Raw genomic sequence first — 21,925 nt, forward strand, 5'->3', positions numbered from 1 at the left:
TGAACACTGCCTCCCCTCCTTCTCGGACTACTGTTAAAACTAAAAAATAAAACGGCCAGTTATTTTTCCAGCAAAATGGGTTCATTCAGAAATAGCCAAGAATTGGAATTTGGGACATTCGAGGTCTGAAAAACCACGGGCAAGACTAACAAACAAAGGAAAGGAACACAATTTTACTAAGGAGGAAATTGGGAGGGGTGTTTTGAGCGAAAGTCCATTGCAGAAAAGCAAGAGTTCAGGGTGATAACAGTTTCTCATTGGCAGATTCACAGAGGTAGTGGATTTCTTGTAGGAGATGCAATGCACATCTTTCCCTGTTGGGGCCCATAGTTGATTCCTTCCCCTGGAGGACTCTTTGTTGGGGTGTGAAATGGACAAGTCTTCCTGTACCTGTCAGAGCTCCAGTGGTACCTGTCGGAGCTCCCCTTCCTGGCCTCCCCATTCAATTTTAGTGAGGCCTCCCTTGGTTACTTGGCTCACCCCCACTCAAGCCCATTGGCGACCTAGGTCCTGGAACAAGACGGACACACTCCCCCTCAGTGTCTTTGCGATTGCCATAACCCAAATATTTTTATGGCTTGCTCTCTCCCTTTAGTTTGGTCTTTACTCAAAAGTCTTCCCGGTCCACTCTATCTGAAATTTCACACACCCACATACAGCCAACATTTCATGTCCTCCTTCCTGGCTGCTGCTGCTGCTGCTTCTTCTTCTTCTTCTTCTTCTTCTTCTTCTTTTTTAAGATTTTATTTATTCAGGGCAGCCTGGGTGGCTCAGCGGTTTAGTGCTGCCTTCAGCCCAGGGCCTGATCCTGGAGACCCAGGATGGAGTCCCATGTCGGCTCCCTGCATGGAGCCTGCTTCTCCCTCTGCCTGTGTCTCTGCCTCTCTCTCTCTCTCTCTCTCTCTCTCATAAATAAATAAATAAATAAAATCTTTAAAAAAAAGATTTTATTTATTCATAAGGGACACAGAGAGAGAGAGAGAGAGAGAGAGAGTAGCAGAGATACAGGCAGAGGGAGAAGCAGGCTCCATGCAAGAAGCCTGATGTGGAATTCAATCCCGGGACTCCAGGATCATGCCCTGGGTTGAAGGCAGGCACTAAACTGCTGAGCCACCCAGGGATCCCACTTTTTTTTTTCCTTCTAAAGCATGTATTACTATCTAATGGCATATTTTAATTATTTATTTTGGGTTTTTGTCTGTTTCCCTTTTCCAGAGGCCAGGACTCTGGTCTATTTTGCTAACTGTATAATAGGTGCTCAAGGATTACATCTTAAAATGGATGAAGGCATTTCTGACTTCATCTAGGATCACTTATATTTGTCCGAAATGCATCCCTTAACACAGAGGTTCTCAATCTGGGCTATGCTTTCAAATCGCCTGCAGAGCTTTTAAAAATAGTGCTGTCCAGGCCACATCTTAGATCAGCTGATTCAGAATCTTGGGCCAGGCGCAGGCATCAGGAACTTACAACACTCTCTACCCTTCTAAGAAGTCAAGTTTGAGAGCCACTATTTTAACATTCCCTATAGGAGTTTTCTTAGTCTTTGTTTGAAGTCTTTAAAAAAAAAAAGATTTTATTTATTTATTCATGAGAGACACACAGAGAGAGGTAGAGACACAGGCAGAAGGAGAAGCAGGCTCCCTGTGGGGAGCCTGATGTGGGACTCGATCCCAGGAGCCCCAGATCACACCCTCAGCCTAAGGCAGATGCTCCAGCACTGAGCCACCCAGGCGTCCCTGTTTGAAATCTTAATTAGACCTCAGTCTTGATAGATATTTTCTTTTTTTAAAATATTTTATTTATTTATTCATGAGAGACACAGGCAGAGACACAGGCAGTGGGAGAAGCAGGCTCCATGCATGAAGCCCGATGTGGGACTCGATCCTGGGACCCTGGGATCACGCCCTGAGCCAAAGGCGTCCCATTGATAGACATTTTCACTGGGAGTATTCCAGCTGGCATCTCAGCACCTTGACAATAGCCCTCCATTGTCTTCTGGCTTCCATGGCTGCTACTGAGACATCACCACCTGTCAGTCTAACAGCTGTTCTTTCTTTCAACAGCCTTATTGACATACAATTGATATACTATAAGAGCCACCTATTTAAAGTGTACAATTTAATGGTTTTTAGTACATTTACAGACTTCTATATACAACCATGGCCGCAATCTAATTTTAGAACATTTTTTTTTAATTTTTATTTATTTACGATAGTCACACAGAGAGAGAGAGAGAGTCAGAGACACAGGCAGAGGGAGAAGCAGGCTCCATGCACCGGGAGCCCGACATGGGATTCGATCCCGGGTCTCCAGGATCGCGCCCTGAGCCAAAGGCAGGCGCTAAATCGCTGCGCCACCCAGGGATCCCTAATTTTAGAACATTTTAATCACCCCTAGAGAAACCTTGTACCCATTAGCAGACACCCTGCCACCTGGTATCCTCCAACCCCTCAGCATTAATCTACTTTTGATCTCTGTAGGTTTTCCTATTCCTATATTAATTAAATCTTACAATGTGTGGTCGTTAGTAACTGGCTTCTTTGACGTGGCATTATGTTTTTGAGCTTCATCCATGTACTACTATTCTTTAGAAAGTAATCTGTTTTTTTTTCCTCTGAGTACTTCTAAGATTTTTTTTGTCTTTTTGCATTTTCACTACAATATGTTTATGTGTGAAAATTTATAGAGTCTCTCTCTCTCTCTCTAAGTAATCTCTATGCCCAATGTGGGGCACAAACTCATGACTCTGATATCAAGAGTCACATGCTCTATCAACTGAGCCAGCCAGGCACCCCTAGAGAGTCTGTTGGATGTGTGGTTGATGTTAGATTTCTTTTTTTTTTTTTTAAGATTTTTATTTATTTGGGAATTCCTGGGTGGCTCAGTGGCTTAGTGCGTGCCTTTGACCCAGAGCATGATCCTGGAGTCCCAGGATCGAGTCCCATGTCGGGCTTCTGTGTGGAGCCTGCTTCTCCCTCTGCCTGTGTCTCTGCCTCTCTCTCTCTCTCTCTCTCTCTCTCTGTGTGTGTGTGTGTCTCTCATGAATAAACAAATAAAATCTTTAAAAATATATTTTTATTTATTTATTCATGAGAGACAGACAGAGAGAGAGAGAGAGAGAGAGAGAGGCAGAGACACAGGCAGAGGGAGAAGCAGACTCCTCGCAGGGAGCCCTATGCGGGACTCAATCCCTGGACCCGGAATCACGCCCTGAGCCCAAGGCAGAGGCTCAACCGCTGAACCACCCAGGCGTCCCTGATGTTAGATTTCTAGCTCACTATTCCCTCTTTTGTCACATCTAGTCTGTAGTTTAAGCCAACTTTTGAATTTGTTTTAATGTTTATTTTTTAAGAGATTTTATTTATTTATTTGAGAGAGTGAGAAGAGAGATCACAGAGGGAAAGGGAGAAGAAGACTCCCCAATGAGCAGAGAGCCTGATGCAGGGCTCCATCCCAGGACCCCAAGACCACCATCCAAGCAGAAGGCAGACAACCAACTGAGCCACCCAGGCACCCCTTAGCTTTTGAATTTTTAATTTTTGTTATTGTATTTTTTGTTTTAGAAGTTCTGTTGGGTTTTCAAATATGTTGTCACTTGTATAAGTTCCTATACTTTGGCCACAGTTTCAAGCTTGTTATTTATTTCAGGGCAGCACACATTTTTCTTTTATAATCTGTGTCTGATAATATTGCCATCCGAACTCTGAGTGTTTCTGCTGGTTTTCTCTTCTGTTGCCTTGTTTTCCTCTGGTGGCCCTGACGGTTTATGATGGTCATGGTCCTGTCAGCCCTGAGGTTACCTGCACAAATGTGTATTGAGGGCAGATTTTTTTTTCAGGTGTTCTGGTTCTGTCCTTAGCCCTTCAAGGGCAGAGCTGGCACTCACTTCGGACATCCTTCATCCCAGTGGGTAGACTCTTCAGGCATCCAAACCCGGGTTCAGTCCCACTGTTCACTATCTGTGTGCCCTGGACAAGATTTCCCCTCTCTGGACCTTAGCTTCCCCTTCTGTATAATGGTAATCATGATGGTCCCTCCCTCCTGGGGCTCTTTTGAGGATCTAGTCAGTTATTGTTTATTGATATCTACTGAGTTACCTTAAAATTTAATGGCTTAGAACAATAAACATGTAGATCTCACACAGTTTCTGGGGGTTAGGAATTTGGGAGCAGCTTCTGAAGTGGTTTTGGCTCAAAGTCTCAGAGGTTGTGGTGAAGATGTTGGCTGAGGCTTCAGTCATCTGAAGGCTTGACTGGGGTGGAGGATCTGCTTTCAAGAAAGCTGCTCATACACCTGGTTGGTGCTGGTTTGCAGGATGTCTAAGTTCCTTGTCACATGTATCTGTCCATAGGTCTACTTGAGTGTCCTTGAAACATGGCAGCTAGCTTTCCCAAGAGCAGATGATCCAGGTGAGCAAGGCAGGAGCCATGATCTATTTTATGGCCAAGCCTTACTCCTTCCAATGGGCAGCAGTTCCCATGACTGGGGAGGGCAAGGTGACCCCTGTATGGGAGGGAGGCACTACCACAACCCTGGGCCGCGAGCTTCAGAATCTAACATGGATGCAACATGGGACCACATACAGCTTTGTGGTCCTTCAAGCATCGCACCTTCCTGCACACTACAGCAAGGGCATCCCCAGTGTACAGTGCCACACTGGGGTGTGCATCTTTGGCATTGTGCCACCAATTGTAGTGTTTTATCTTATCTATACATGGAGGGCCTAGGGGTTCAAGAAATCCAAGAGGAAGAATTCAGCTACTTATGAAAATGACAAATGGGCCACTCATCTGGGTAATGGCTCCCTGGGTCTGAAAGATCCTTCTCTGGGAGAAGAGTCAATATTATTGTGTCTTAAAGACATAATACACTTCTTATGGACTGCAAAAAAAAAAAAAGTCATATTCTTTCATTTTCACAATATCCTATTTGTCTTACGCATCAACCCAGCTCAGGATGAGAGGAACTACACAAGGCCATGAATGCCTCATGTTAAGGATGGGTGGGGGGGAGGGGGTCATCTTAGAGGCTGGCTATCACATGTGAAATGAGATAGGGCATATAAAGTATTCAGAGCCATGCCTGGCATGTGATGTATCCTCAGTAAACATTAACCATCCCTAACAAGTGTCCTGCTTTGTTCTAGCCATGTAGGATCTGCATAGCAACCACTTTCATTTAACCATTTGACAGATATTTAATTGAGGAGCTCAGTGTGCCAAGCACTGTTCTAGGAGCTGGAGAGACAGTTACGAACAAAGTATAGCCCCTGGCCTTATGTAACTCACACACACAACAGAGATAGAATGTCACTCCTTGGTGACTCAGATGTGACCCCTGATAGAGCCCTCTCATACCTGTGAGCCCATCCTGGCATCATAGGCAGGTGGAACTTAGACCCATTTTATTCCTGGGTTGGGGTCAAACAAGCTGAAATGAGCTCTGAGTCCCCAAGGAGTCAGTATTTCTCCAAATACAGAAGTTCTCCAAATCAGATGCTCAGTAGCATCACCCAGGGAGCTTGTTAAAATACACAACCCAAGGTGGCCTGACTCACAGGTCAGGAGAGTTTAGAGATCTGCCTTGTAAACAAGCACCCCAAGCCTTGCAAACTGGCCAACCCCATCTGAGACTCTGTTCTGCAGGCTTCAGAGGTACAGGGGAGGGCTGGCCCACTCTTACAAAGTCTCCAAGTCCAGTCTCAAAAGCAAGGCAAGGCTTAGTTACATGGAGAGGAGAGGAACAGGCTGGGGCCCAGAGACACCAAGCAATTTGTCCAGGAACACACAACCTACAGGGTCAGTTTTATGTACACAGTGGTCAACTTCTTTAATCAAGTATATCTCGTGTTGTCTATTAAAATAAATAAGTGAATAAAAAGGCATAAATCACTTTCAGCTCCTTCCATCAAGAGGGAGAATCTGTTTTCCCACCCCCTGAATCTGGCTGTGTGACATGCTTTGGCCAATGGGACATTTGGTGGTGTAACACCAGCACAGCTCGCACATTGGCATCTGTCTTCTCTTGTGGCTTTTTTTTTTTTTTTCTCTTGTGGCTTTTTGAAAAAAAAGACCAAGACCCAAGACCACCCAAGACCACCATGTGAAGGGGCAGGGGTTAAGCTTCTTGGAGGCCGAGACCTTTTGGAACAGAGCTGAGGCTCTGAGCCCATCCTTAGAGCCTGCTGCCTGACAGACAGACGACACACAGCCAGCAGCAAGCCTGGGCACCGACCTGGCTGCGGCTGCCCGCGACCCTGGGAGTGAGCCCGCAGCATCCAGCCCACTCGGCCCACCCCGAGAATCAGGGACCATGAAGTTTTGGTGTTTGTCATGCAGCAAAGACTGCTACAGCCTCGTCACCGGAAGAGAGAAGTTTCCTCCTCTCACTTAGGGCAAATTTTCCTAAGTCGTGGTAATTAACACTACCTGCCCAACAGGACAAACTCCAAATTGCAAAACCTCACCCAGGGAGCTTCACGTCTTGCTCAGTAAAATCCAGTGTGGAGGGCACCTGGGTGGCTCCGTAGTTGATCATCTCCCTTCGGCTCAGGGCGTGATCCTGGGGTCCTGGGATCGAGTCCTGCATCAGGCTCCCCGCAGGAAGCCTGCTTCTCCCTCTGCCTATGTCTCTGCCTCTCTCTGTGTGTCTCTCATGAATAAATAAATAAAATCTTAAAAACAAAACAAAACAAAACAAAAAAAACCAGTGTGAATCTGTCGGTCCTCTTCTATCTCATAGCTAAGGCTCCTAGCTAAAGGAACCAGGGCCTCAAGGTGCCTGTGTTAGGGCTGAGAGGGGTGGAGGGTCCCCAGGTCTCCGAGGCCCCAGCCCAGAAGGGATCTCCCGCAGAGGCACTCCTGCACACACTCCATTGGTCAGAACTACTCATGTGACTGTACAGGAGGGCCGAGCAGGTAGGGGAGGACCTGGAATATTTGATGACGCCCACTTTAGCCTTGAAGAACTTACCACAGATGTAATTAGTTTCTTCAGTTGTGTGGTTACCTGTTCAACGTCTGGCTCAGCTATTGGACTGAGACCTTGAACAGAGGCATCACGTCTGTGTCCATCTGGCACGACGCCCAGCCCGCAGCCATCATTCATAAAAGGGGTAGAATTGCTAAAATAAGTAAATAATTGGGCAGGCCACAATATTATCTTTTGTGTTTAGGTACCAGTTATACAGAAAACTGCCAATTAAATCTCCTATAGTCCCTCACTTGCAGTAATATGTATTACATTTAATATTGTAAAACTTTTATGATGATCATTATATGAATATAAAGAGAACATGAAAGGTCCCACTAATTGCATCAGGGATGTGGCCACAGGCATTACTTGGTCGAGAATGGATTTTGCATTTTTATGTGCCAGTTTTCATTTTTTAAAGATTTTATTTATTATTTATTGATTTATTTGCAAGCACAAGCAGAGTGAGTGGCAGAGGGAGAGGGAGAAGCAGACTCCTTGCTGGGCAGGGAACCCAATTCGGGGCTCCATCCCAGGACCCTGGGATCATAACCTGAGCCAAAGGCAGCAACTTATCAGACTGAGCCACCCAGGTGCCCCTTATATGCCAGTTTTCATGAGGCAGCCTCTGAGCAGCCCTATCAGAAGTCCCCACTTCAAGGCAAAACCAGGTGAGTCTTTTTCTCTGTTGTGTGGCCTTGGATGAGCCTTCTCTCTAAACCACATTTTTCTTACCTGTAAAATGACAACCGCATTCATAGGGTTAGTGTGAGAATTAAATGCGTTCCTCTGTGTAATGTAGATAAAAGGTTGGCACAGTACCTGCCACTTGGCACCCCCATTTTTTAAAAGATTTTATTTATTTATTCATGAGAGAAACAGAGAGAGAGAGAGAGAGAGAGAGGCAGAGACACAGGCAGAGGGAGAAGCAGGTTCCATGCAAGGAGCCCGACATGGGACTCGATCCCGGGTCTCCAGGATCACACCCTGGGCTGAAGGCGGTGCTAAACCGCTGAGCCACCTGGGCTGCCTGGCACCCCCATTTTATATGAGTTTGTCTCCCTTCCCTGTACTCTGCTGGTACTGGGGAGGACACTCAGCTTGTGAGGAATGGCACCTGTTAATTTGTGTGGTTCCAACTGTCTGTTGAAAGCTGAGAGGGAAAAGAAGAAAACTTGAGGCCCTGTCCCCGGCAATCTTGGGTGCATAGAGAGAAGGCTGACTTGTCCCTATCAGTTAGCTTTTGCTGTGTAACAAAACACCCCAAAACTCACTAGCTTAAAACAAGATCACTTTACTTAGCTCATGGTCCTGTGTCAAGTCTTCTGGTTGTGGCCAGCCTGGCTGATCTGTGCATTTGCAGACTGGTGGCTGGATGGTCTAGCATGGTCTCCCTCATGTGTCTGCAGCCAGCAGGTTATTGATCAGGACACTTCAGTTCTTCTTGGGCTTTCTACCACTGCCTCCTCCCAGAATTTGACTTTGCTCAGGTGACTGCCCCTTCTACATGGAGCATGAGCCTCAAGAGGGCCACACCCACCTGCGGCTGGAGGGTTGGCATGGCTAATTAGGGTTTCTGTTACTTGCAGCCAAAAAGGACCCTAACAGAAACACTACTGCCTCCAGAAGGAACAGAGGGAGCACGCAAGACCCCCCGGGCTGCAGGGAATCTGTTCTCGCGAACTACTCAGCGGAGGTGGAGACATAAGCCTCTGGCCTCACCACGGGGCAGGGAAAACTAAGAAGATATGGGGAGGAGAGACTAGAAGAAATGTCCAAGAGACATTAAAATATCTCATAATTCCTTTATTAGGCACAAGGTAAAAATATATTCTTATGGCAAAAAAAACCTATAGTGTTGATCCAAAACCCAGAATAGAGCTTGGGACTTTCCAGGAGGTCAGGGGGAAGACCCTGCCTCCTCTGTCCCCCAACTATGGTGCTCAGGCTAGAGGTGGAGAGCCATGGAGCCTCCTCCCAAATCACTCCTTGAGTTAGATGAGGACCAGCCTCATAGTTTGAACTGGTGAGCTGCCAGCCTGAATCCTTGGCTTGGGCCTGAACAGAGAAGACAGAGCTGCTGGGAGCACGATTCCTAGACCTGGGCACTGGAGAACTGACCTGAGTTGCAAGGGGGAGGCCTGGAGCCTTTGGCACAGGGATTGTGAGAGGGACCATCCCAGGTCAGAAGTCATGACCTGGGATGCATGGAAAGGTGTTGTGAACTCTGTGAGCAGTTTTCTCTTCCGTTCACTGTGTTCTCAGTACCCAGAACACAGTTTGGCACCCAATGAGCTCCCTAGAAGGGGTTTGTTAAATGCAGAAGCCTGTGTATACAGGTGTGAGGAACCACACAGGTGTGCATGCAGCACACTCCACACATGCTTCTTCCTTTCTCCCTTCTAGAAGGCACTAAGGTTTGGCTCAGTGCAAAAAACAAAAAAAGGCAGGAGAGAGCTTGGAGATACCCCAAACTCGGTCCACTGTTTGCGGCCGAGAGTCTAGGCCTACCTAGCCATATAGACCCGCTTCTCGTTCTCCCTCCTCTTCCTCGGCCTCCTCTAACCCTGGCCCTTCGGGGACCACCTGGTCAGCCTCCCAGAGGTGGGATCGGGGTGGAGCTGAGGGGATCGGGTCCTCTCGCAGCCAAGGGTGCAGCAGGATGCCCGCGGCTGTGAGCCGCTCAGCTGGCTCCCGTCGCAGGAGGCAGCGGACCAGGCAGCGCGCGGGAGCGGAGAGGCCCTCAGGCAGGGCAAAGGCACCGCGGCGGATCTTGCCAAAGAGCAGGACAGGCTCTGAGTCCTGGAAGGGGTAGTGGCCCGCCAGCATGGTGAAGAGCGCCACGCCCAGGCTCCAGACATCGGCGGCCTTGCCCGAGTACGAGGCCCTGGAGCTGAGGATCTCGGGCCCCACGTAGGCTGGGCACGCGTGCTTGTCCCACAGGGAGTCGTCGGGCCCGGTCAGCACACAGGCGTCCTCCAGGTTCTCCAGCACCAGCTTTGTCCTGTGGCAGGTGGAGACAGAGGGGTCAGCTCTCATGGGGACTCCCATGCCGCCACCCCTCACTATCACCCCCTTTAAAAAATATATTTTAGGGATCCCTGGGTGGCGCAGCGGTTTGGCGCCTGCCTTTGGCCCAGGGCGCGATCCTGGAGACCCGGGATCGATTCCCACGTCGGGCTCCCGGTGCATGGAGCCTGCTTCTCCCTCTGCCTGTGTCTCTGCCTCTCTCTCTCTCTCTGTGACTATCATAAATAAATAAAAATTAAAAAAAAATAAAAAATATATTTTATTTATTTATTCATGAGGGACACAGAGAGAGGCGGAGACACAGGCAGAGGGAGAAGCAGGCTCCCCGCAGGGAACCCGATGCGGGACTCGATCCCGGGACCCTGAGATCACGGCCTGAGCCGAAGGCAGGTGCTCAACCAGAGACACCCGGGTGTCCCCACACTATCACCCTTGATGGCACCCGGTTTCTGAGCGCTGGCTGGCATTTGGCAGAATTGAGTGGTTGATTAATCACATTCTACCCATTTTACCAGGCTCAGAGGTATTAAGTCATTTCTCAAGGCCACAGAGCAATTCAGTTTGAACTAGGACTCTGAGAGGAGCCCATTTCCAATAGTCCCTTGGGGAGGGGACGAGGGGGCCAAGAACACTAAGCCTCTCCTTAACCAGAGGCAAACAGGATCCAAGCAGGTAATAAAGTGAGAGAAATAGAAGTGGAGACCATGCCAAACACCTCAACACAAACCCTGCCTGAAAGGGCACGGCTCACAACATTACAGTGGATATTATGGGGTGTCCCCTGGGTACCTGACCCAGAGCCAAACTCATTACCTGGTGTGTCTCATTTCGTCCTCACAGTCCGTCTCACAGCCCCAGCTCTCACCTACTAAGCGCCATGGCTGTGAACCTCTCACCGTTCCCAAAGGGGCCCCACGTTCCCATTTTTCCCCAAGAGAAGCCAGAAATCAGATTCTAATGAAAAATCCCACTTTTCAAACGTTGGCAGCCAATTTCAATCAAAAACAAATGAACAGGGCAGCCAAGGTGGCTCAGCGGTTTAGCGCCACCTACAGCCCAAGGCGTGATCCTGGGGACCTGGGATCGGGTCCTGGGTCGGGCTCCCTGCATGGAGCCTGCTTCAACCTCGGCCTGTATTTCTGCCTCTCTCGCTTTCTCTCATGAATAAATGAATAAAATCTTTAAAAAAAACCCACCAACAACAAATGAACATGTAAATGAGGCAAGAAAAAAAAAAGTGTGTGTAACCCACTTGCAACTTCCACTTTAAACAATTTCCACAGAGCACTCTGAGTTACTTTATTTATTGATTGATTGATTTATTTTTAAATTTTTATTTATTTACGATAGTCACAGAGAGAGAGAGAGAGAGAGAGAGGGAGAGAGAGGGAGAGAGGCAGAGACACAGGCAGAGGGAGAAGCAGGCTCCATGCACCGGGAGCCCGACATGGGACTCGATCCCGGTTCTCCAGGATCGCGCCCTGGGCCAAAGGCAGGCGCCAAACCACTGCGCCACCCAGGGATCCCCTCTGGGTTACTTTAATAATAAACATTGTTACCAATGCCACTTTTTAAAAAATTACCACTGCTATTAAGATTATTCTATGACACCATTTCCTGGGTGTCCGCTGGCATTTCACAAACATTGACCAGTCCTGTGAATCATAGCTCTGGGTGGTGCTTGGCCCATTTTACAGATGAAAAAAATCAAGGCTCAGGCAGGTGAAGCCATTGTTCAAGACCAAAGAGCAGATAAAAATGTAGAACCAAGATTCAAAGCCAGGTCTGACTCCACCAGCCCTCTTCTATAAACAGTGCTTCGCAAACTATTGCCTTAAAAAGACAAAGAAGCACTTTTTCAAAAAAAAAAAAAAAAAAAAAGAAGCACTTTTTCACCTTGGCAGGCCTGTGGGTAATGAAACTTGCCCTAAGTTCAAAATTATTTGAAGCTGTGTATTAGCTTAAAAATCATTACAAAATTTACATTCTACTTCTTACTAAAGGATGTTCCTTATAGAATAAAATGTAGAAGGAAATAGAAAATCACCCTTAGGTAAGCATTACAGTAGTAACTGCTACAGGCAAGGTGGATGCCCTGTGAAATCCGTGGGTAAGTTTGAGGAGAAACAGTATTTATACTCATGGCCTTGAAGTACCTGCCCAAGGTATGTATGTGTGTATGTATGTATTTTTAAAAATTTTTAAAAAGATTTTATTTAGTTTGACAGAGAGAGAGAGAGACCACAAGCAGGGGGAGTAGCAGGCAGAGGGAGAGGGAGAAGCAGTCTCCCCGCTGAACAGGGAGCCAGATGTGGGGCTTAATCCTAGGACCCTGTGATCATGACCAGAGCCTAAGGCAGATGCTTAACTGACTGAGCCACTCAGGCGCCCCAAAAGGTAAATACTTTTTATTTATTTATTAAAGATTTTACTTACTTATTCATGAAAGACACAGAGAGAGAGGCAGAGACATAGGCAGAGGGAGAAGCAGGCCCCATTGCAGGGAGCCCAATGTGGGACTCGATCCCGGGATGGGGTGATCACGTTCTGAGCCAAAGGCAGATGCTCAACCACTGAGCCACCCAAACGTCCCAATACCTTTTAATTACAAATGGTAGGGACACCTGGGTGGCTCGGCGGTTGAGTGCCTGCCTGCCTGGGATGGCTCAGGGCGTGGTCCTGGGATCAGGGATCAAGTCCCACATCAGGTTCCTGCTTGGAGCCTGCTTCTTCCTCTGCCTGTGTGTCTCTGCCTCTCTCTCTCTCTCTGTGTGTCTCTCATTGAATAAATAAATAAAATCTTTTAAAAATTTAAATATTAAATATTTAATTGATTAATTAATTAATTTTTATTCATTAAAATTAATTGAAGTTAATTAATTTAATTAATATTAAAATATTAAATGATCAATGACTCGATCCAGGGTCTCCAAGATCATGCCCTGGGCTGAAGGAGGCACTAAACCACTGAGCCACCCAGGCTGCCCAAATAAAATCTTTTTAAAAAAATTACAAAGGGTAAATTAGGAATGTTACAGTAGAGAAACATGGCAGAAACCACCTTAACCAAATGACTGAGGTTAACATCACAGTACTATGTATCACCACATGTCTCCTGACAAGGCGTGCTGAGAGGGGCCTATCACTCTTGTAGTACTCTTCTTTTTTTTTTTTTTTTTTTTAAGATTTTATTTATTTGAGAGAGAGAGCGCATGTGTGAGTGGGGGCAGGGAGAGGGACAGAATCTCAAGCAGACTCAGCCCTGAGCACAGAGCCCCACATAGGGCTCCATGCAGGACTCGATCTCATGACCCTGAGATCATAACCTGAGCTGAAACCAAGAGTCGGATGCTTAACCAACTGAGCCACCCAGGTGCCCCAATTTCTTAGTTTTGATAGTTGTTCTGTGGCTATGTGAGAAGGTAACATTAAGGGAAGCAGGTGAAGGAGATATGGAAACTCTTTGCACTATTTTTGAAACTTTTCTGAAAGTCTAAAAGTATTTCAAAAAGTTTAAAATGTGCGATGGGGGGTGGTGCCTGGCTGGCTCAGTTGGAAGAGCATGCGACTCTTGATCCCGAGGTCATAAGTTTGAGCCTGATTATTGGGGGTAGAGATTACTTAAAAAAAAAAAAATCCATTAAAAAATGTGCAATGGGGTTGCCCTCCTTCCCCCACACAAAAAATCTTGAAATGCAACCCATGCTCCTGATGGACATTCATGTGGACCTGATAGGCTAGCTGTGCTCCCTGATGCCCCCTGCACACTCCCAGGGTGTGGGGGAGGGGAAAGAACACCAGCTCTCCTTCTGCTCTCTCCCTCCAAAAATCACTGATTGTTTCACAGAAAAAGTTCCCAGGTGAGGAACCTTAAGGCCTGTGGTGGCTTGTTGTCTGTGACCATGACATCCTGAAAACATCTTGACAATGCAGCCCTTGGCCTTACCAATGGGGAAACAGGTCCAGAGACCCTAGGTCACCCAGAGTCAGCAGGTAAGTCCAGCCAGGCCTCCCACTTCTTAGGGTGGATCAGGACCTCTCTGGAGTCACATCTGGGCTCTGCTATTTATTTAGCTGTGGAATCTTGGGTGTTGCTTGATGCTCTGGGCCTGTTTCCTCACCTGGCCTATGGGAACAATAATAGTGCCTCCCTTATATTTGTAAGGATCTTGGCAGAGTCAGACACTGTAGCCAAGCTCTTCATCACTGTCAGCTACTATGACTGTCACAAAGGCCATGCTCCAGCCCGGGGGCTTTCATTAGGCGGGAGCCAACCTGTCCCTGGGTACCAGGCAGAGGTGCTAGTCCCGGCTTCTCCGTTCTGTGTGTATGTAAGTCACTTTGCCTTCGTGGGCCTCAGTTTCCCCATCATGGCCCATCTCCTCAGGATGTCTGTGATGAGGGTCTCTGGGACCACACTCACCTCTGGTGGTCGGTGAAGACGAAGCGCCGCAGCTTGAGATCGCGCAGGACCAGCCCGTGCTGGTGGCAGTGCGCCAGGGCCGCGGCCATCTGGCGGAAGAGCGCGGCGGCTTCGGGCTCCGGGAGGCGGCGGCGGCGGCGCACCAGGCTGTGCATGTCCCCGTGCGGCCGCGGGAAAAAGGTGTAGAGGTGGCGGGGACCCGCCACGACGTCGGCGGGCCGGGCCACGTGTCCTTGCGGGGGCAGTCGGGAGTAGGGCTCCAGCACGGCCAGGGCCTCGCCGACCGGGTACACCTGTGGGCGGGGCACGGCGTGAGCGCAGGTGCTGACAGGTGACAGGTGGCAGGTGGAGGCCGGGCTGGCCTGGGAACCAGTGGCAGCCAAGGGCTTAGGCCCTACTGCTGCGGGGCCCTCCAGCAGCCAGCCACTCCACCCCAGCGGGGCTGAGAGGCCAGGCAGCCAGGCAGTGGCAGGCTCACGCCCGACTCCATGCTCCATTGTCTGCGCTCTCCCCTGCAACCTCACATGGCCTTAACCTTCAGATAACTGGGAAATAGTAGGCAACGCAAACGAAAATAACCCCCAAGGCCGGGGCAATCCAGGAGAGCAGAGAGCGCACAAGTCACTTTATCACGGTCCTCACAGCTCCCATTCTCTGGGATTCACTGCCTGCCCGCCCTCTCATTCACTGTACACGCAGGCACTGCACGGCGGCCTGGGCCAGCGCCAGGGATCCAACCGGACTGCCAGCCATGGTCCCTGCCCTCCTGATGTCCAGAGTCCCATACAGTCTTGCAAAGGAAGCAAGACTTCCCCTTGCTCTCCCCTCTTGGCTCTCCCCTCTTGACCTCAGTCTTTCCATCTGCCAGATGGTCACAGGGTAGGCCCAATGACCTCCAGGGTCCCAGGCATTCTGATGTCTACTCCACCTCACCCTTACCTAGTGTGAATATCTTCAGGGGCTCCCCGCAGTCCAGTGTGAGCTCCTCTCTCATGCTTTCACAACCAGTGGCTGCCAGCCCTCATCTCCTGCCCCTCTCTGCTCTGGCCATGGTGAAGTCCTTTGAATCCTCTGATGCCCCATACTCTTGCTCCTCCAGGCTGCCTCCCCTGCCCGGACCTCCATTCCCCTACTTCTCCCTGGCTAACTCCTGCTCATCCTTTTCTAACATCCCCCTTGAATACATTGGAGGCTCCTGCTCTGTGCTCCCCTGGCCCCTAAGCACCACCCCTGGGGCATGTGTCATACTCTAGGGCCTAAGCTGTGAACTCCTCCAGGGCTGGTAATGTTGGGTTTACCTCTCTGGTCTCAGCCTAGCCCAGGGCCTGGCAGAGAGCTGGGGGCTCACTGGCTGCTTCCTCAATAAACACAGGAACAAAGTAACTTACGGACCCCTCGGCCCTGACAATCCTCTGGAGCCATGGCCCATTCCAGGCCACTGGGATACTAGGGGAGAGCGACCGCAGGGGACTTACCTTGCAGGTGTACTCAGTGCCTGTGGGGCAGTGCAAGGCCCGGTAGGCACGGCCACCTTCCTCGGGCTCCAGGAGGATGTAGGGCCCAAGCCGGGAGGCAGTGGTCACGGGGAGGGCCCGGGCCGGAGCAGGTGGAGGGCTCAGGGGTGGCGGGCAGGGGGGCAGCTTGGACTGGGGCCCACTTCCAGCTGGTTTCCGGGTGGGACACTCAGTGTCTAGCTCATTGTCCAACTTGAACCGCTTTCTCCTGGAGGGGGCACCCGCAGCAGCAGCCAGGGGGGTGGCTCGCATCTACAAAAAAGGGGAAAAAGCACTGAAGGGAAGCTGTTTGGTGGCCCTACTCTTCCCTCGCTGTCATGGGGGGTGACTTGGCAGTGTGCATTAAACCAACAAATGCACTCCTTGACTGAGTTTCCCAGGTCTGGGAATTTATCCTCCAATTAAAATGCTCACCAAAAAAATTAAACACCCAAAAGGCTGTTCAGGAGAGTCTTATATCTTATAGCAAAAGGCGGGAAACACCCCCAAGTGGCCAGCAGTAGGGGGCTGGTAAAATATGGTATAGCCACACGACAGACTACTATACAGCTCTGGAAGGGGACAGGAAGCTCTGTACACACCCATATAATGATGCAGGCATAGTCACCCCGGGCCCACATGATACAATCAACTGAACATCCATCATTAGGGAACTGGTTAAATAAATTACATGTTTCATCCGTTATATGAAACAATTGTACCATTTAAGATTGAGAAGACTTTTATTTATTTATTTATTTAATAATCTTTATACTCAACATGGGGCTCGAACTCACGACCCCAAGATCAAGTCATGTGCTCCTTCAACTGAGCCAGCTAGGCACTCCAAAATTGAGACAACTCTTCGGGAGCACCTCTCTGGCTCGAGCATAGGATTCTTGATCCCAGGGCTGGGAGTTCAAGCCCCATGCTGGGTATACTTAAAAAAAGAGAGAAAAAGAAAAACTCTTTATGTGCTAACTGGAAAGATCTCCTAAGTGAACTGTTAAATGAAAACAAAAACAACAAAAAAGAAGAAACAAAGTGGAGAGATGGACTTAGTGGTGGTGGGAGGGAAGAAGAGGGACTTTGCACTCCAGCAAAGCGTCACACAAAGGCAGGCCCGGTGGCTTGGCGGCTTAGCGGTTTGGCGCCACCTTCAGTCCAGGGTGTGATCCTAGAGGCCCGGGATCAAGTCCCTATATGGAGCCTGTGTCTCTCTGTCTCTCTCTTTTCCTCTCTCTGTTTCTAATGAATAAATAAAATCTTAAAAAAAAAAAAAAAAAGTGTCACAAGGACACTTGCTCCTAGTGCAAGGAGCTAGGACCTGTGACTGGGAGGGAGGGAGAGAGGGATGATGAATGAATGACATATGTACTGAATGTATATATAAATGTAAGCTCTAGAATGAATATATTGTCCAAAGAACAAAGCAAACTGCTAAACAATATACCTGGAGATGATCTTATTCTTGTAAAAAAAAAAACCCACCAGCATTAAAAAAAAAAATCTTCATATTTGCATGTATGTAGATATGTAAATGTACAGGACAAATTCTGGAATGACCCAGACTAAACTGGCCACAGTAGCTCCTGGCCTTCTGGGAGGACTCCAACAGAGGAAAGGATTTGGTAGGGAGGCAAGGGAATTTTCAGTTTCAGTAGTTTCAAATAAAGATTCTGCATTAATTTATTGCTGAGTATTTCAAAAAAGAGTGTATTTTTTTTTTTCAAATGTGAATTTTACTATTGCCTGATGGCCCAAGAGTGATCAGAATCACAGGTCAATGTGCAGAGTTGTCCATAGACAGCTAGGTTTCACCATCAGGTAAGAAGTAAGGCAAGCAGGGGGAGGCCTCTCAAAGGCCCCAATTCATTCAACTACGGCGGAAGCCATCAGCAGGGCAGCTGTGTAACTGTGTATGCGGTGGATGGAGGAGACTGCAATGGCAGTCAGGGCAGAGAAGTTCTCTCTAGGACCCATCTGCCTACCCATTCAGGATCCAGATGAGGGACAAGGAGCCCAGGTATAAGACATTAGCAGGATATAGACTTCAGCCCAGTTAAAGACTTTCCCAAAGGTCGGGGGCAGAAAACATCTCTCAGAGACCATTCTCAAACTGAGGGCCACGTACTCCCAAAATCCCAAAAGCATGGGATGCCTTGGGAAGGATACTCCACATTGAGTGAAAGGCCATAATCCCAATGTGGTAAGAATGAAACAGCAGGTGGCTGTAGTCAGATATTCTTGTAGTCAGATATTCCTAATCCTGGCTCAGACTTTTCCCAGCTGGGTAGCTCTGGGCAAGTCCTGCAGTCTTCCCCAGCCTCAGTGCCCTCATCTGTAAAGAGGGAGCAGGATGCAAAGTCCATATGATTTTTTGCGATGATGAAATAAAAGCACAAATAATTTAGTGACCCTGTTGCAGGGTGGGTGTCAGTAAATGATCACCACTGTCAGCCCATTGCTACTACTATTCATAGCCGGAGGTCCTTCAGTGCTCTCCTTCGGACTGTGGCTGGGGCGGCTCTCCTGTGGCCACATCAGCACACCAGGCTGCTTGGCCATATCCATGCCTCAGAGGTGGGTGGGGCTTGGGATAAGCTCCATGGGGCAGGTGGAGTTACTGTAACTGAGCAAGGGACTTTGCAGACCACACTGCAGGACTAGAATCTCCACTGTAGGATGGAGCAGCCCCCAATATCTACCTCTTGCTGTTCCCTGACACCTCTAGGGGAACCAGGGCAGGTCATACCAAGCACACACTCACAGAACCCAGAGCAGACAGGTGTACACACACCTCTCAAACGCACAGGTTGTCCAAGCCAACCAGCTGAGACACCACATTAAGGGCAGACGGGAGCATGCACATCGTTAAGGACACGCATCTCGTCCTCTGTGGACAAGCGTGCAGGCATACACACACACTCGCCGCGCACGGCGGACAGCAGTAAGGTCACAGGCAAGGTCTGACACGCGCCCCATCCCCCCACGGGCCCTCGCCCCGCCCTCCCCAGCCCGGCTCCTCCCGTGGGAGCGGAAGCGGCGGGCAGCGGGTGTCCTGAGGCCGAGGATTCAGCGGAAACGGAGCGGCGAGAGGCGAGAGGCGGAGAGGCTACGGAGGGAGGCCGGCCCCGGGGCTGCGAGAAGGGGCGGACCTGGGCCCCAGCCCCGCACACCCGGGGTCCGCAGGCGCGAACCGCACACGCGCGCAGTACAACCCGCAACCCGCGGCCGCAGCGCCAGGTGCGCACCTGCTGCCGACGCTCCGTGCGCTCCGGGGTCCCGCACCCGCGCGCGGCGGCCTCGCTCCACTCGCCCTGCACCCACCCCAGGACACCCCAGCGCGGCCCCAGCGTGTCCCCCGCTCAGCGGACACCTGCCACCAGGTGCGCAGCCCTCCCCACCGCCCGCACCGTCCGCCGGGACACATCCCCCCAACCCCGCAGGCTCACTCTACAGTGACACAGACCCTGCAGAGTCCCCAGCGACGCCCACGGGCCCCTCACACACGCCTTCCCCCGCCCCACACTCGCCTTTCGGGGCGACACTCCCACGTCTCCGCCCCGCCACCCTCAGCCCCCGGGAGACCGCCGCCGCCACCCTCGCGGGTGCGCCCCTCCCGCCCGCTCCCGGCCCCTCTCGGGCCCCCTGGGTACCTCTACCGGGCGTGCGGCGGGGTCCGGGGCCGCCCGGGCTCTCCCACGTGGCGGGGGGCCCGCTGCGACGCGACTGAGCTCGGGCCCCCGGCCCCCGGCAGCCGGACACGTGCGGAGCCGCCCGCGCTTCCGCTGCCAGTGTCTCCCGGCGCCCGCGACGGCCCCGGCCCCGGCCCGGGTGATGCAAACCTGGGCTAATCGGCCGCCGCCTGATGCGCTCAGGCCCGGGATTGCACCATCCCCGGGAGCCCCGCCCCCGCGCGCCCCGCCCCGCCCCGCCCCTCTCGCCTCACCCGGCCTCCAGGGGTGCCTGGGCTCCGCCTCCTCCCCCACCGGCCCCGCGCAGACCACCCCCGCTGCCTCTCCCTATCGCTTTGGAAAGAGCTTTTCTGAGCCTCAGTTTACCCGTACGTGAAATGAGGGAGAACATCCTTCCATCTCAGGATGCAGAGGAGAAAAAGAGCAAACTGTGACAGTTCCCGGGTGCTTTCCTGTTTATAAAGAACCTTCCCACCATTGCTTGATTAACCTTTAGGAGGACCCTGGGCAGGCAGAAAGCTCTGCTCCCCCCATCCTACAGTGAGGCCCAGCGCTGGGAAAGCAGCCCTGGAGCTTTGCAAAGACTGCAGACTTAGGAGCTGACTCAGGACTCAGAAGAACTAGTGTGGTCCCTTGGGGAGAAGACCTGAGCTGGGGCAGGCCTCACAGGGTTCTTTGGAGAGAGGCGGTGCAGCCTCATGGTAAAGAGCCAGTGCCCTAGAGAGCCAGTGCCCTAGAACCAGCCTGCCTAAGAGTGCACCCCTAGCTTTCCACAGATGCACTGTGCAACCTCAGGAAAGCTACTTCAAACCCTGTTGGAGCTGAAGTTCCTCCTCTGTAAAATGGGTTTATAGGAGTATTCACTTCATAAGGTTTTCACTGGGAGAAAATGCTTAGAACTATGTGGTAGGCACGTCCTAAGTGCTCAATGAATAGAATGAGGCTCAGAGGGGAAGGCACCCATAACAGGATTTGCACCCTAAGCCAAGGAGGCGCTGGGGCCACTTACTGTTTGGCAAGCCAAATCCTTGTGCAGCCCCAGAGTCCAGCACCTTTCTTGGAAATCCCTTTTAGGTCTTGATGTCTGAATGTACCAGTGTAAAAAAATACTCCTCCAGGCAGAGACTGGATGAATGGTGGGTGGAGTTACCTTTGTTTCTCAGGTTCCAGAACCCCAGGGATCAGCTCACCTGTGTCTAAGGACCTTCAGGGTGCACCAGGGTGTTCTGGGATCTCATTTAACCCTGGAGACTCCCCTGCCAGGGAGGGACTAATGAAATCATTTTCTATGCCAGGACACCTAGAGTCAAGTGGAAAATCCCACAGCAGTAAGGGACAAAGAAAGGTGGAGTTGGTTATTTTTTGAGCTTCTCTATGAAGCCAGCACTGTACCGGGTTTGCTCATACATTCATAACTTTGTTCATGCTGTGTCAGACCCTGTTCTAAATGCTGGGGACTCTAAATGCAGTGACAAGATTGGCCAATCTCTGCCCTCACAGATTTTTTTTTTAAGATTTTATTTATTTATTCATGAGAGACACTTACACAGAGAGAGAGAGAGAGGCAGAGACATAGGCAGAGGGAGAGGCAGACTCCTCACAGGGAGTCTGATGCAGGACCAGATTCGGGACCCCGGGATCAAGCTCTGAGCTGAAGGCAGACCCTCAACCACTGAACCACCCAGGCATCCCTTAGCCCTCACAGATCTTATAAATCAGTGGGAAGACAGACCATTATGAAGAAAACAAAATAAATAACCCAGATCACTTAAAATTGATGTCATGTAGTTTCTTGAATAAAGAAATAGGACAGGTTTGAATAGGATAGATTTGCCCTCTCTCAGATATGACTGAGGAGTGTCTGTTTTCATGAGGGTTCATCAGAAAGGTGATGTTTAAACTTAAATCTTAAGGAAGAGATGGGTGAAAAGTGCAAAGATCTGAGGGGACAGAGAAAAAGTAAGTGCAAAGGCCCGAGGCACTTAAGGAACAATGAGATAGGCACTATGACCTCTGTTCTACAGATGAGTGAATGGAAGGGGCTTACCCAAAAGCACCCAGCTTGTAGTATGAAGCAGATCTGAGATTTGTTGGGGCAGCTAACTCCAGCAGCTGCGCTGTCCAGGGACATTTTACAATCTTTGCAACCCAGCAGCCTTCACCCAGACGAGTGGATATGACCTCTGGAAGGAACTGCACCCAGGGCAGGGCCCTCCAGGTTTGGGAGGGACATTGTTGCAGCTGAGGATGTCAAATCCCAGTTCTCTAGACCAACAGAATATAAAATATAAGCTGCACATGTAGCT

General features: G+C 50.1%; 1 protein-coding gene across 2 annotated transcripts; it reads right to left on the reverse strand.

The window, feature by feature from the left end:
* Nucleotides 1-8,763: 8,763 nt before the first annotated feature.
* TRIB3 (tribbles pseudokinase 3) lies at nucleotides 8,764-19,829 on the reverse strand. 2 transcript variants are annotated; one of them, XM_038571897.1, is made up of 4 exons: nucleotides 19,770-19,829; nucleotides 15,904-16,194; nucleotides 14,429-14,721; nucleotides 8,764-9,979 (listed from the first exon to the last, which is right to left on the reverse strand). In XM_038571897.1, exons 2-4 carry the CDS (start codon nucleotides 16,192-16,194, stop codon nucleotides 9,487-9,489), a joined length of 1,077 nt encoding a protein of 358 aa, XP_038427825.1. In that variant the 5' UTR covers nucleotides 19,770-19,829; the 3' UTR covers nucleotides 8,764-9,486. The 2 variants fall into 2 exon arrangements, with proteins under 2 accessions (XP_038427825.1, XP_038427824.1); XM_038571896.1 differs by lacking the exon at nucleotides 19,770-19,829 and adding an exon at nucleotides 19,581-19,723.
* Between the last annotated feature and the right edge of the window lie 2,096 nt (nucleotides 19,830-21,925).

The sequence above is a fragment of the Canis lupus genome, chromosome 24 (genome assembly GCF_011100685.1).
Source record: "Canis lupus familiaris isolate Mischka breed German Shepherd chromosome 24, alternate assembly UU_Cfam_GSD_1.0, whole genome shotgun sequence".
Lineage (NCBI taxonomy): Eukaryota > Metazoa > Chordata > Mammalia > Carnivora > Canidae > Canis > Canis lupus.

Excerpts from the sequence above, each read along its gene's own strand:
- TRIB3 (XM_038571897.1), bottom strand. The coding sequence starts at position 16,194 with ATGCGAGCCACCCCCCTGGCTGCTGCTGCGGGTGCCCCCTCCAGGAGA. Across the intron at positions 14,722-15,903 it reads GCACTGAGTACACCTGCAAG|GTGTACCCGGTCGGCGAGGC; the intron begins GTAAGTCCCCTG and ends CCCCGCCCACAG. Across the intron at positions 9,980-14,428 it reads GTCTTCACCGACCACCAGAG|GACAAAGCTGGTGCTGGAGA; the intron begins GTGAGTGTGGTC and ends CACCTGCCACAG.